Source organism: Eufriesea mexicana, unplaced genomic scaffold (assembly GCF_001483705.2).
Source record: "Eufriesea mexicana isolate 0111107269 unplaced genomic scaffold, ASM148370v2 scaffold654, whole genome shotgun sequence".
Taxonomy (NCBI): Eukaryota; Metazoa; Arthropoda; class Insecta; order Hymenoptera; family Apidae; genus Eufriesea; species Eufriesea mexicana.
In genome coordinates, this window is record NW_016908877.1 from 190,305 (window position 1) to 202,034 (window position 11,730).

General features: G+C 46.1%; 2 protein-coding genes across 3 annotated transcripts in view; both read right to left on the reverse strand.

Moving 5' to 3' along the window:
- Positions 1-1,526: 1,526 nt before the first annotated feature.
- On the reverse strand, positions 1,527-5,573 carry LOC108546436 (26S proteasome non-ATPase regulatory subunit 2). Its single transcript, XM_017898499.1, has 14 exons — positions 5,526-5,573; positions 4,759-5,117; positions 4,499-4,675; positions 4,238-4,424; positions 3,864-4,163; positions 3,710-3,792; positions 3,401-3,636; positions 3,105-3,243; positions 2,907-3,027; positions 2,623-2,825; positions 2,445-2,535; positions 2,065-2,352; positions 1,801-1,995; positions 1,527-1,736 (listed from the first exon to the last, which is right to left on the reverse strand). Exons 2-14 carry the CDS (start codon positions 5,097-5,099, stop codon positions 1,527-1,529), a joined length of 2,571 nt encoding a protein of 856 aa, XP_017753988.1. The 5' UTR covers positions 5,100-5,117; positions 5,526-5,573.
- A 3,287-nt stretch (positions 5,574-8,860) lies between these two features.
- The window catches only part of LOC108546548 (facilitated trehalose transporter Tret1-2 homolog), a 34,528-nt gene continuing 31,658 nt past the window's right edge, over positions 8,861-11,730 (reverse strand). The window contains exons 6-7 of one of the 2 annotated variants that reach the window (XR_001890141.1): positions 9,337-10,995; positions 8,861-8,989 (exon numbers count right to left, since the gene is read on the reverse strand). Coding sequence is in view for 1 of the 2 variants with exons in the window: in XM_017898702.1 (XP_017754191.1) it covers positions 10,582-10,995 (414 nt within the window). In the remaining variant the exon portion in view is untranslated. Of the gene's footprint in view, positions 10,996-11,730 lie in introns of both variants that reach the window. The other variant, XM_017898702.1, reaches the window with a different exon arrangement.

The following is an 11,730-nucleotide window of genomic DNA, read 5'->3' on the forward strand; positions in this document are numbered from 1 at the left end:
GAGCGGAAGGAAAAAAAAAAAGCGTAAAAAAGAGAAAATACATAAAAAAGCCACATTTATCATAGCCAGTTGTTCTATGCCGTGGGTGTACGTCAGTTGGCAAGCTGAAGACGCGAGAGAGTGTGCGTACATTGAAAGAGAACTGTTAAATTTGATCCAGAGAGATTCAAATTTTCGTATGGTTTCGTAACGTATGTATCAGAATCGGTCGCAACTTTACGTTCGAGAAACGTAAGAAAAATGGAAGAAAAAAAGAAAGGAAAAATGGGAAAAGGAAAATCCACGCGGGGGTATGCGTACTTTGAACGAACCGAGAATCGCGTTTTATTCTACACTTCGCCTCTTACCCTAAGTCATACGTGCCTATATGTAAATGTCAGCGGACATTTCCGTACACGAGAAGCTGCCGGGCGCCATCTCTCGAGTGAGAGGGCGCCACCATACACGTTGCATGCGTCGTGCAATTTCCTGGAGCTTACTCTCGTGGCTTCGTTACGAGGATTTGGGAACGTGCTCCATGATCTTGCGCAATGCGATTCTGCGAGATCGCAAAACGAAGAGAAAGAGGAAAAGTAATCGTTCACTCCGCGTGAAGGGACACATGTGCGTATACGAGTGCCGAGGAAATTGGAAGGGTCGGTGACGGAGTTGTCTTATGCCGTTTCTCGTTTCCTTGTGGTCCGCTTTTGTACACACTATCGGAATCAATAAACTGCAATATTTATCTTTCGTTTGCAGCGTTTTATCAGCAATGATCCAAATTTAAATACGATTGACTTAAAATTCTCTAAGTTGCTTGTTCTTCCGGTCACTTTTATTTCGTCGACCATTCGTCCTTCCGTTCACGTTCTTTCTGTTCGTTGCGTTTTATTTCCTACGTTTCGTTTTGTCGTCTCCTGGTTTCTCTTCCGTGCGTTTATCGCACGTTTTAATTTACGACAATCGATAGCAAAGTGATTCTATACCGTGGCCGCTGTCAGATCATGGTGCACCGTTGTCGTTTGTACCGTGCAATGCGAACCAATGTACGTTTCTGTTGTATAGAGCACATTGCTTCCGCTAGTCCCTCAAGTTAAATAAACGCAAACCTACACAAAAGCTGACTCACGCGTCTCTTCGCATTCTTATCGTTGCGTTTACACACGCGATCGAACCTTTGCTCGTATCACTTGCGTTCTACTCCACGTTCTCATCGTTGTCAGTGTGATGCATTGCGAACATGTGTGGCTGTCCGTTATTGTACAAGTTTTACTTTCTACGTTCTTTCCCGGGAACTTTACTTCTACTTTTTATTAAAAAGAACAGCATGGAAAATTATACATTACGATGTACCATATAAACGACTCGTCGTTCGCACTTTGGTTCCTAGTAAGTTCATCGCCTTGCATAATACACTTCTGTCGACCATGTTTCTTATTACTATCTCGTGAAATAAATAAACCATTTGTCCCAACGTTGCCTTTTGCAACCCGGCGTATTTTCATTGGCCACCACGTCGCATTATCCTAGCCGCGAATCTAACGAATCTAGGAAACGTTCAGCTTTTCTCGAAGAATAACGAACCCCTCTAACACGCTGGACAACGCTTCGTACTCGTCTAGAGCAAGCTCTGCCCTTTCCCCGGATGAGAGCAACGTCGGAGTCGTGTGCACGTACCCACCAGAGATAGATTTAGGATTGCCAGCCTTGCCCACGATGTTCACAGCTTGGCCAACCCGCACGGACACCGGTAAACTCTGCTCAAAGTATAATCCACTGAGTTTCAAACCTTCTACGCCACCTGTTAACTATCATACGTGCCTGCAAATTCTCATCCAACGTGACCAGCCACCTGGGTTCCATTGCGAGTGCCAGACAGTACATCAGGTAATGAGACTTTGCGAGGATCAGGCTCTGAGAGTCCAGAAACGCCACCAGGACTACCAAGAGACCAGCCAAAGCAGCTCTGTCCAACACCTTGGAGGCGTATCTCAACGGAGAGATGGATAGCGTGCCCTGACAGAGGATTTCAGTGAATTCAAACAAGCCATCAATTGGGATTAGTCCACGGTTTGCCGTGTTTACTTTGCCAAGGTGGACCAAGCCCTGAGCAATCCTAACTAGGAACAGGTGCGTGGGATTCTTCGCGTAGTAGCAGGCTAATTGCCTCAGCATGGTTGCAAGACGAGCGTTGTTTGTGCCAGCACCGACGAGACCGAGAGCAAAGATGGCGTTGTTGGCCACGTCAGAGTCGTTGTCGTGGCTGTATTTGTTGAGGACGTCCAGGACTGGGAGGTCAGGGTTTGACAGGGAGGAGAGACCCAGAGCCAGTGGCATGGCACGTCTGGCAGTTAGGGGACCGTACCTTCCGATCTAGGGAATAATCGGTTGTGCAAATATAATCCTCTGGTTTGCGTTCTTAAATCTAACGATTTGCGTTCTCCTTTTCAAGGCTTTGCCATCACCTGACCAAAGATCCTCGAGTTCTCCTTTCCTTCGCCCAGCCCAACTGCAGCGACTCCCAAAGTAGCGATGGCCTGGGACGATTCGATTTCCCTGGGTTGCATGATAATTGCGTAATAATTACATAACGGAAGCTATGGAAAGTAAAATAACAATAATAGGTATGCAGTTAGAGGTCACTTTGATCCTCCAGTTTTTTCTTCCGATTTCTCCTTGTTCTTTTTCTCAGCTGTCTCTATGCTTCGAGGACGTTGATCGCAGCAGCTAATCACGGGGCTACTAGCCGGCGTGACTGGAACGCTCTCGCCGTCCACAGGTTCTGAACAAATTCGTAGCAGTTCCTGAACGATCAGCACGTCCCCTGTCCCAGCGTACGCGCACACCTGACAACGATAAGATATCTTCAACTCGAATCTGAGAAAATTTGGTTACATTATTGTCTCGACGTGAGAGCAAGAGTTGACCTGCAGCATGGTCTGTGCAGCAAGCTTGTAAGGGTCAGGTAGGACCTCCAATGCGGCCGACGGGGTGTCTATCACGTCACGACAGCCCATGTAGACCATCCCCAGAGCCAATGGCACAAATCTGCAGAAACGGGCTCGAAGAAGCTACTTTTTGAACAGAGATATTACATTACTCGATGAAGGGGAGGCAGTTTTCACCTGGAGTGGGTGTCAGACAGTTTTTCAGGAGTGAATTCCAAAAACCTCTGCAGGAGAACCGATGAAGCTTCAGCGTCCGCAGAGCCAACGTTTATCAAGCCTATCGCGATTGCTCCGAGAGCCACGACCTCCATGTTACCTGAAGATCGTGCATCATCAGGATAATCGTTCGATCTCCGTGTTAATCACTCACGTACTTTCTTTATCCACCAAGACTGCCGTCAGAAGATCCGTGACGTCGGATCTCTGCGAGCCAGCGTAGGCCAGGCCTAATCCTAAGTTAATCACTCACGTACTTTCTTTATCCACCAAAACTGCCGTCAGAAGATCCGTGACGTCGGATCTCTGCGAGCCAGCGTAGGCCAGGCCTAATCCTAGCACAGCGCCGATTCTCAGCATGGCGTTCTCAGAGCACACGTAATCGCTGAGCAGTGCCAGTGCTGGATCACATTCGTTGCGAACGCCGCAGTTGACCAAGCCTATAGCGAGCAAGGCACCTGCCTTGATGTTGTAATCGTTGGTGTAAAGGTACCTGCGGAGTAAACACAGGTCACCTCGCGAAGGCTTATTCGCAGTAGTCCATTACGATAAGAGACGCGATTCACTTGTCGATCGGTACCAGACCACCGTCTACGTCCCACATGTGTATCAGACCCAAGGAAGCGGTAGCCGAGAGCATTCCGTGGTCCTAGGGAATAATTTTATCCTCGATTTACCTCGTTTAACACTATCCACCTGGTCTAACGTTTGAGGAGGAACCTTGTTTTTGTAAACCCAGCATTCGGAAGTGTTCTCCATCAGCTTGTCCTGTCCAAATCCTGCGTGAACGAATCCAGAGACGAAGGTAGCTGCTAGGTTGGCTCTGGCCGAGTCGTGATCCGTGCGTCTCAGGGTGTTGCTCTCTAGCCAGGTCTTGTAAATGTCGTCTGGGTGCTTGGGTTCCATAATATCCAGCTCTCTGGCGAGTAGATGGAAATGGTTGTTCACGTGAGAGTTGCTCAGGATGTCTTCGATATCCTTCGCGTCGTCTCCTTGGTAAATTTTCTTTAACATGGTCTCCTGAAGATCCACGAGTTATATGCAATTGAGAAGCGTAGTTTCTTGAATGATTCGTAGGAAACATGACGAGCTACCTTCTGCCTCACGAGTATAAATGCCAATTGTTTTCGCATCAGGGTGTCAGGACAGGTGGTGATGCACTCGTGCACGAGATCAGAGTCACCTAATTGCAGAGCTACTAGCATTGCCTTGCAGTATTCCTTGAATCGCAAGTAATAATCCACCACGGTTTCTAATATCCGTCTTCTCTCAGTATCCTCGCTGAACGTTAGAAAAACAGGAAACAAGATGGAGTTCCTTATATTTCGATTACTATACTGTATCAGCAAGTTCACCTGTAGGCTGCACAGCTCTCCAGATACCTGCAGACTCGATCGAAGTTCGTGTTGTCCAAGGAATCGTTCAGGAAATTCAGCTGATCGATCTCCAAGCATAGGTCGCAGCCAGGTATCTCGGCGTTGTGCTTCATGTCGAACTGTATGATACCTTTCACCAGAGGAGTGAACTCTGTTCTGCCATAAAGAAGAGGAAGCAAGTGGAGAAACAGGTAAATCGTTTTATTCTGTTTACAATCCTTCATCCGTGTCTGGAATACCTTATACGATCCTCGTCTTTTACAGGAGCATTCGTCCACTCGTCCACGATCTCAGCCTCGAGCTGTCGCACGTACTCGTGACCCCATTCACCAGGGTTCGTCACCTCACCCTCCATGCAGTATCGGAGGCATTCCTTGGACCCAGGTGCTGCTCCAGCCATCGATAACACGCTCAACACTTCCGCGAACTGACGTCTCACGTCCTTCCTCTGGATCTTCGTCTGAGCGTGCTTCATGTCTTTGTAAAGGCTCTTCAGGTATTTCAGGGGTTTTGGCACGGAGGTCATCGAAGTGGTCGAGGTCTGCATCAGCAGTCGCAGTTGGCTCAGGGATATCAGCATCACGTTCTCGTCTTTCCCCTCGAATCGAATTAACACAGGGCACGATAGAGGTACGATAGAGGCAAGCTTGGCCTAGGTGGCAGATCTAAATTCGAAATATTTTCAGTGCACGGAGATTAACCATCGTTACCAGCAGCACGTCGACCAACTGATCGAATTAATCATTACTGAATCGAATTAACACAGGGCACGATAGAGGTACGATAGAGACAAGCTTTGCCTAGGTGGCAGATCTAAATTCGACATCTTTTCAGTGCACGGAGATTAACCATCGTTACCAGCAGCACGTCGACCAACTGATCGAATTAATCATTACTGAATCGAATTAACACAGGGCACGATAGAGGTACGATAGAGGCAAGTTTGGCCTAGGTGCCAGATCTAAATTCGAAATCTTTTCAGTGCACGGAGATTAACCATCGTTACCAGCAGCACGTCGACCAACTGGAACAGCTCTTCCTGCAGACGCGTGTCCTCCTCGTCCTGGCAACATTTCGTTCGTGTGAAAAGTGAAACGAACCGGAAACGCATTTTCTTGCGAGCATAACGCGGTTACCATTTCTGACTCCTTTCGCTGACCGACTTTCGCCATGGTTGAAGTTTTCAAATTTACCAGTCTGTTATTTCCAACGTGGTCTTGCTCCCTGCGTTCACGAAATCCTGCGAAAGTATTCGCGAACGTGTTTCACAGTCAACGCAGGAGGCACGATTCTCTTCTGTTTCGCTCGTCAGATATGCAAGGAAATCGATACATCGCGAACACTCGAATTTCCTCGTTTCTAACGCGACAGCCTCGTATCGCTGCGAAAATTTGCAAGAGCGCGGAAACGTTGGAGCGTACATAAGAGAGCGTATAGAACATAGGAGAGGAATAGGACAGAGTGTAGGCAGGCCGAAGAGAGAAAGGCTTTCACCGTGAGCTTCGTGCTTAATACTTCAAAGTTATAATTTATTTAACGGTAACAAAAGTATTTATCGTAATTATACTATACATGTAATGCGTATCAATATGTATATTATATGTATATATGCATGTATATACAGTCGCGCTGGATGACGACCCAAGTGGGAAATATATATAATATATGCATATGATATTCGTCGATTAGAAGTTTCCAAAACTTGATTTCCTTTGTACCCTGGTTACATTTAAAAGTTATCACATTCTCTCATTGCTTCGTACACAACGTTCCCGCGATCGTCATACTCTATTTTAAAAATCTACCTCGCTGACAATCGCGTGGAAAATCGTTATCGTTCGATCTGTCTAATTGCGTGCATCGCTCTAGAGGCCTCTCGAACAATGCGCGTTTCTTCCACCTTTAATCATTTTTATTTTCCGCGAACATCGCAGTTCCCTGCTTGCGCGACGTTGCCTCACTGGAAGAAGGAAGAAACGGGAAGAAAACGATAATGATACATTCCGTGAGCGCTTCTCTGGTCCAGAATGGAAATTACGTACACCGGGTAAAATGCGCACGCGATTTGGCCACGATTCTTTTTCTCCTTCTTTTCTACTTTTATTTTCTTATCCTTTTATAATATATATATATATATAGGTTTTTAAAACTCCTTCTACCCTTTTCACGCGCGTACACGAGTTTCGTCTTAAGCATATCTTAGGAAAAGTCTTATTGCTCTTTAAGAAAGAGGAACATCCCGGGAATGATTCAACAGCGATCATTAGAACGCGCGCGGAAGTGATCGTGACGCGCAGATCCTCGCGAGGAAAAATCGACTTCCGCCAGCGACGACGGCGTCGAGACGCTAACCGTCCATAATTCCGACCTTGATGAAATCCGATCTAAGCGCTGGATTTTTCAACGCGATGAATATGCGCGCGACGACCAGGTTCGATCGTTGATCACTATACACACATACACACGCACAGGCATACAGCATTGTGTTCTTTTTTTCCTCCTTTTTTCCTCGCCTTTTTCCCCCCTGTTTTGCATTTTTCCTCGCATTTGTTACAACTGAGGAGTCTTCACGGCTCGAAAGATAATCGTGTTTAACTGACGAAGAATTGGCACGCGTGCCAAAATGACACTCCGAAATTTCCTTGGACCCGATTTCGATCGAAAATTTCAGAAATAGTTCGACTTCGATTTTTTCCGTTTTCTCAGAAATCACGATTTGATTTCAATTCGATATTTGATATGTATAATAAATTTCTTGCGAGTTTTAAGTTAATTAGGAACATCGGACTTCGATTTAATTTAATTAGGAACATCGAACTTAGAATCGTTTATACCAAAATATTTGAATTCTTCGATTTAAATACCAGTGATTTTGGTTTTCTCGTCCTGTTTCTCATTTTTCCTCGCATTTGTTGCACCTGAGGGGTGAGGTAGGAGAAAGATAATCGCGTTTCGCTGACGAAAAATTGGCACGCGTGCCAAAATGACACTCCGAAATTTCGTTGGACTCGATTTCGATCGGAAATGCAGAAATAATTCGACTTCGATTTCTTTCTTTTCTCAGAAATCACGATTTGATTTGAATTCGATATGTGATATGCGTGATAGATTTCTTGCGAATTTTAATTTAATTAGGAACATCGGACTTCGAATAATTTATACCAAAATATTTGGATTCTTCGATTTATAATACCATTATTTATAATACCAGTGATTTTGGTCACTTGAGCTCATTGAAACAAAGAAATTTAATCGAATTATCTCGCAATCGTCTTTGCCAATCGCCAAAATTACTGCTATAGTTTCTGTCACGTGTCAAACGAAACGTACCTCGGGTCAAATTATCCTACTGCGATATGTTAAGACGATTATCTCTCCGATCGTCTATTAAAGCACGTGAGATAATCGTGATCGTGTTTGGCACATCATTAAGATTATCGCTTAACTATAAATGAAACATGACAGTCGCTAATTACGAACAGAGGAAAAAAAGGTCGAAAGAAAGGAGAAAAAAGCCGAAGCGTTATACACGCGACATGTTCATCACCGATGCACGAAGAATAATGATATGTCTTTGAGGGAAATTCTTGCGAAATTTACCACAGGATAGACAGAATCTATATATTCTTCGGTAGCTTTGGTTGCAGGTAAATACAACTGGAGCCTCAAACACGGACTTGCCTGGTCGTATCAGGAATCGTTCGTACTCTACCGATATTTTATCAAAAGTCGAATTTGAAAATTCGAATTACTGTCTATATCGAACTGATCTGTTAAGTCTAGAATAACGAAACTGCGTTTGCAGGGGGAAGATCGAAGAAAGAAAAGGGACGCTCTACGCTACTATCCCAAAAGCCAAACAAAGAAAGAAGAAGCATGTATATCGAAGATAAAACACACGAATCGATTATACTCGATCCAGCAAGTCGGTTGATCGTGGAAAGACTGGATCTTCAAGTACTCGCAACCTTCGATCACGAAAATTTTGCGTTCCTCTTATTCCAGAAGAAGGAAGAACGAAAATGGACGCGAGTCACCTAGAACCCCGGGAGACTCAGAGGTGAAATTGGCCGGGAAAATTTTGCATTCCTCTTATTTCAGAAGAAGAAACAATAAAAATGGACGCGAGTCACCTAGAACCCCGGGAGACTCAGAGGTGACTCTGAATTTTGTTCCACCTTCTTCTGGAATAAGAGGAACGCAAAATTTTCGTGATGGAAGGCTGCGACTACTTGGAACTGACTCTCCTCTGTCTCCCTATGATCAGTCCCTCTGAGTTTCAAGCAGTCGCAGCCTTCTATCACGAAAATTTTGCGTTCCTCTTATTCCAGAAGAAGGAAGAACGAAAATGGACACGAGTCACCTAGAACCCCGGGAGACTCAGAGGTGAAATTGGCCAGGAAAATTTTGCATTCCTCTTATTCCAGAAGAAGGAAGAACGAAAATGGACCCCGAGAGACTCAGAAGTGACTCGCGTCCATTTTGTTCCTCCTTCTTCTGGAATAACAGGCACGCAAAATTTTCGTGATGGAAGGCTGCGACTACTTGAAACTGACTCTCCTCTATCTCCCCACGATCAGTCCCTCAGAGTTTCAAGCAGTCGCAGCCTTCTATCACGAAAAATTGCACGTTCCTCTTATTCCAGATGAAGGAAGAACGCAAAATTTTCGTGATCGAAGGCCGAATTGACTCACCTCTGTCTCTCTGTGATCAGTCCCTCAGAGCTTCAAGCAGTCGCAGTCTTTGATCACGAAAAATTTTGCGTTCCTCTGATTCCAGAAGGAGGAGAAACAAAATGGACGCGAGTCATCTCGAACCCCGCGAGTTATCTTTCTACGATGAGTCCCTCCGAATTGCCCGGATCGCGACCAAAGTCTACCAGTCGTAGAAAATACACGACTCACGTGTCCATTGAACGATTCAAAAAATTCCACCTGCGTCATCCCTTTTTTTCCTTCTTTTTCTTCTCCGCGTGACGTGCGCTGGCACGCCGCTCGTCTTATAATTAGATAAGGATCGATCGTATTTGCGGAATTCCCGCGTGCGAATCGTTTTGCCTAGCCATCGCGCGATTTCGCTTGTGCGACTGGGTCGGAGGTGGGTCCTCGATCGGGCCTCGGATGATCGACGCGTTCTATCGCTCCACGATCGATCGAGAATCGCGATGGCGCGGTGGTTGCTCGGTGCAGCGGAATTCGTCCTCGTATACACACGCACTCGCACGCACACACGCGCGTCTAATACGGCGTTAAATTATTAAATATTATCATACTCGGGATACGGAGGATCGCTTTGAACCTTACGTACAAAGGAAACGACACGTACGCTGGACGACTAAGACTTGTCAGGAAATAAATACGTTTAGAAACTATTATTCCGCGGACGTGGCGAGGAACGTGGCAGACTATCGTTCGATGGTTAATAGATTAATAGGAAACAAGAACGAGAGTCTATGCAGAATTAATCTATCGCGATTCTCAGCGACACGTGCGAGCGTTACGAAGACTCGCGTGTGTTTTCACTAGCCAAACTGGGGACCAAAACTGCGTAATAAATAGAAAATACCGGAGGAATTCTAAGCTACTGATCTATGAAAAGCGAAATTTAATTTACAGTTGCACGGTCTTCGAAGTTGCTCGAGAAACACCGGAGATCATCGTCGGGGTTTGTCACCGTCTCGTCGCGCACTGTCACTGTGCGAGCTGATCGAACGCGATACTCTTCTTCGTGGAAGTTCTCCGTGTTCGCTACCGATAATGTCATCGCATCGAACGCGCGTCTCTTACATCCCTAGGGTGTACCTACGCGTGTAGGTACGCGTGTAAATACCTAAAATCGTGAGCATCGTCGATCGAACGCGTTCCTGCGATTTCAACGATGGAGAACACGGTGTCCACTCGTCACGTGCCGCTCGCAGGGAGGATGCAGACTCGCGATCCGTGATCTTTGGCAGTATAAAGACGCGCTTACGTATATAGAAATAAGAAGAGGAAGAACGAGGTCGGGGACGAAATCGTGGATCGAGATCGTCCCCGGCTGGCCCGGGAACCGTAATACTGTTTTCACTGTTTGCTCTCGAACTCGGGGATCTCCGATTTCTTGCCGCTCAGCTCGTTCTGAATCTGTTGCAGGCTCTTTCCCTTCGTCTCAGGCAGCACCATTATCGTAAACACCACGCTCGCCACGCAGAACGCGGCGAACAGCCAGTAGAGCGAGTAGTTGCCCCAAGCTTGCTGCAGCTTGTTGCAGTAGAAGGTGATGAAGAAGGAGCACAGCCAGCACACGCACACCGTGATCCCGGAAGCCTTGGATTTCACGTTAGACGCGAACATCTCGCCCATCACGGTCCAGGCCAGGGGACCCCAGCCCACGCAGTACGTAGCGATGAATATGACCAGAGACAGAATAGGTAGGAACGCGACCGAGCTCATGTCTGATCCTCGATCTTGCAGGAACAGGTGGATCCCCAGTGCTATCTGAAATTCGGAAATAAACGGAGTTTAGTGACCTATAGTGAACGTTCGGCGAGGTTCGGGGCTCCTCGCGAGGGCTCCGTCAACCCTCTGCTTCGTGTCGTAGGGATTGACAGTGGTGGTAATTTATTGAGAAATTATAACTGTGTACGAGTGAAGATTAACCCTTTGACTACGGCAGGCTTTGAAACGCATCGGTTGTACCACACGGGTAGGAATTCATTTACAATGTCCGCCAAGAACGGCAAAATTTTGGATAGAGATGCGCCCTCCGTGTCAAAAAAGCAAACTGTGTTGAGCGCTTATATGCGCCCCCCGTGTCACAAAAGCAAAATTTCTGAGCGCGTATATGCGCCCACAGTAGCCAAGGGGTTAAACATACGAATTTTCTCTTTACAGGAATCTGCATCGATTTCCAACTCGATATAACTAACCGTCTACAACTAAAACTGATCACTCTGAATTGTCTACAAAAATTGTGTTCCAACCACTCTTAACCCCTTGTCCTACGATTTAAGAGTCAACGACTAAACTGCCAAAGTGAAAGGATTAAAGCGTCATCGAGATATCGGATACCGGATGACAGTGATTTCCCACGCTCTCCGTTCCAACGCTATTTCCATCGCGAAACCTGTTCGCTGTCAAACCTGTTATATTATAAATCCGTCGGGTAATTATTAGAATGCAACGATGATACCGGGGATTGAACGGCAAGTGAGAGGTTACTGAACAAGATTC

Excerpts from the sequence above, each read along its gene's own strand:
- LOC108546436 (XM_017898499.1), bottom strand. The coding sequence starts at position 5,099 with ATGCTGATATCCCTGAGCCAACTGCGACTGCTGATGCAGACCTCGACC. Across the intron at positions 4,164-4,237 it reads TTATACTCGTGAGGCAGAAG|GAGACCATGTTAAAGAAAAT; the intron begins GTAGCTCGTCAT and ends GTGGATCTTCAG. Across the intron at positions 3,793-3,863 it reads GCTGGGTTTACAAAAACAAG|GACCACGGAATGCTCTCGGC; the intron begins GTTCCTCCTCAA and ends ATTATTCCCTAG.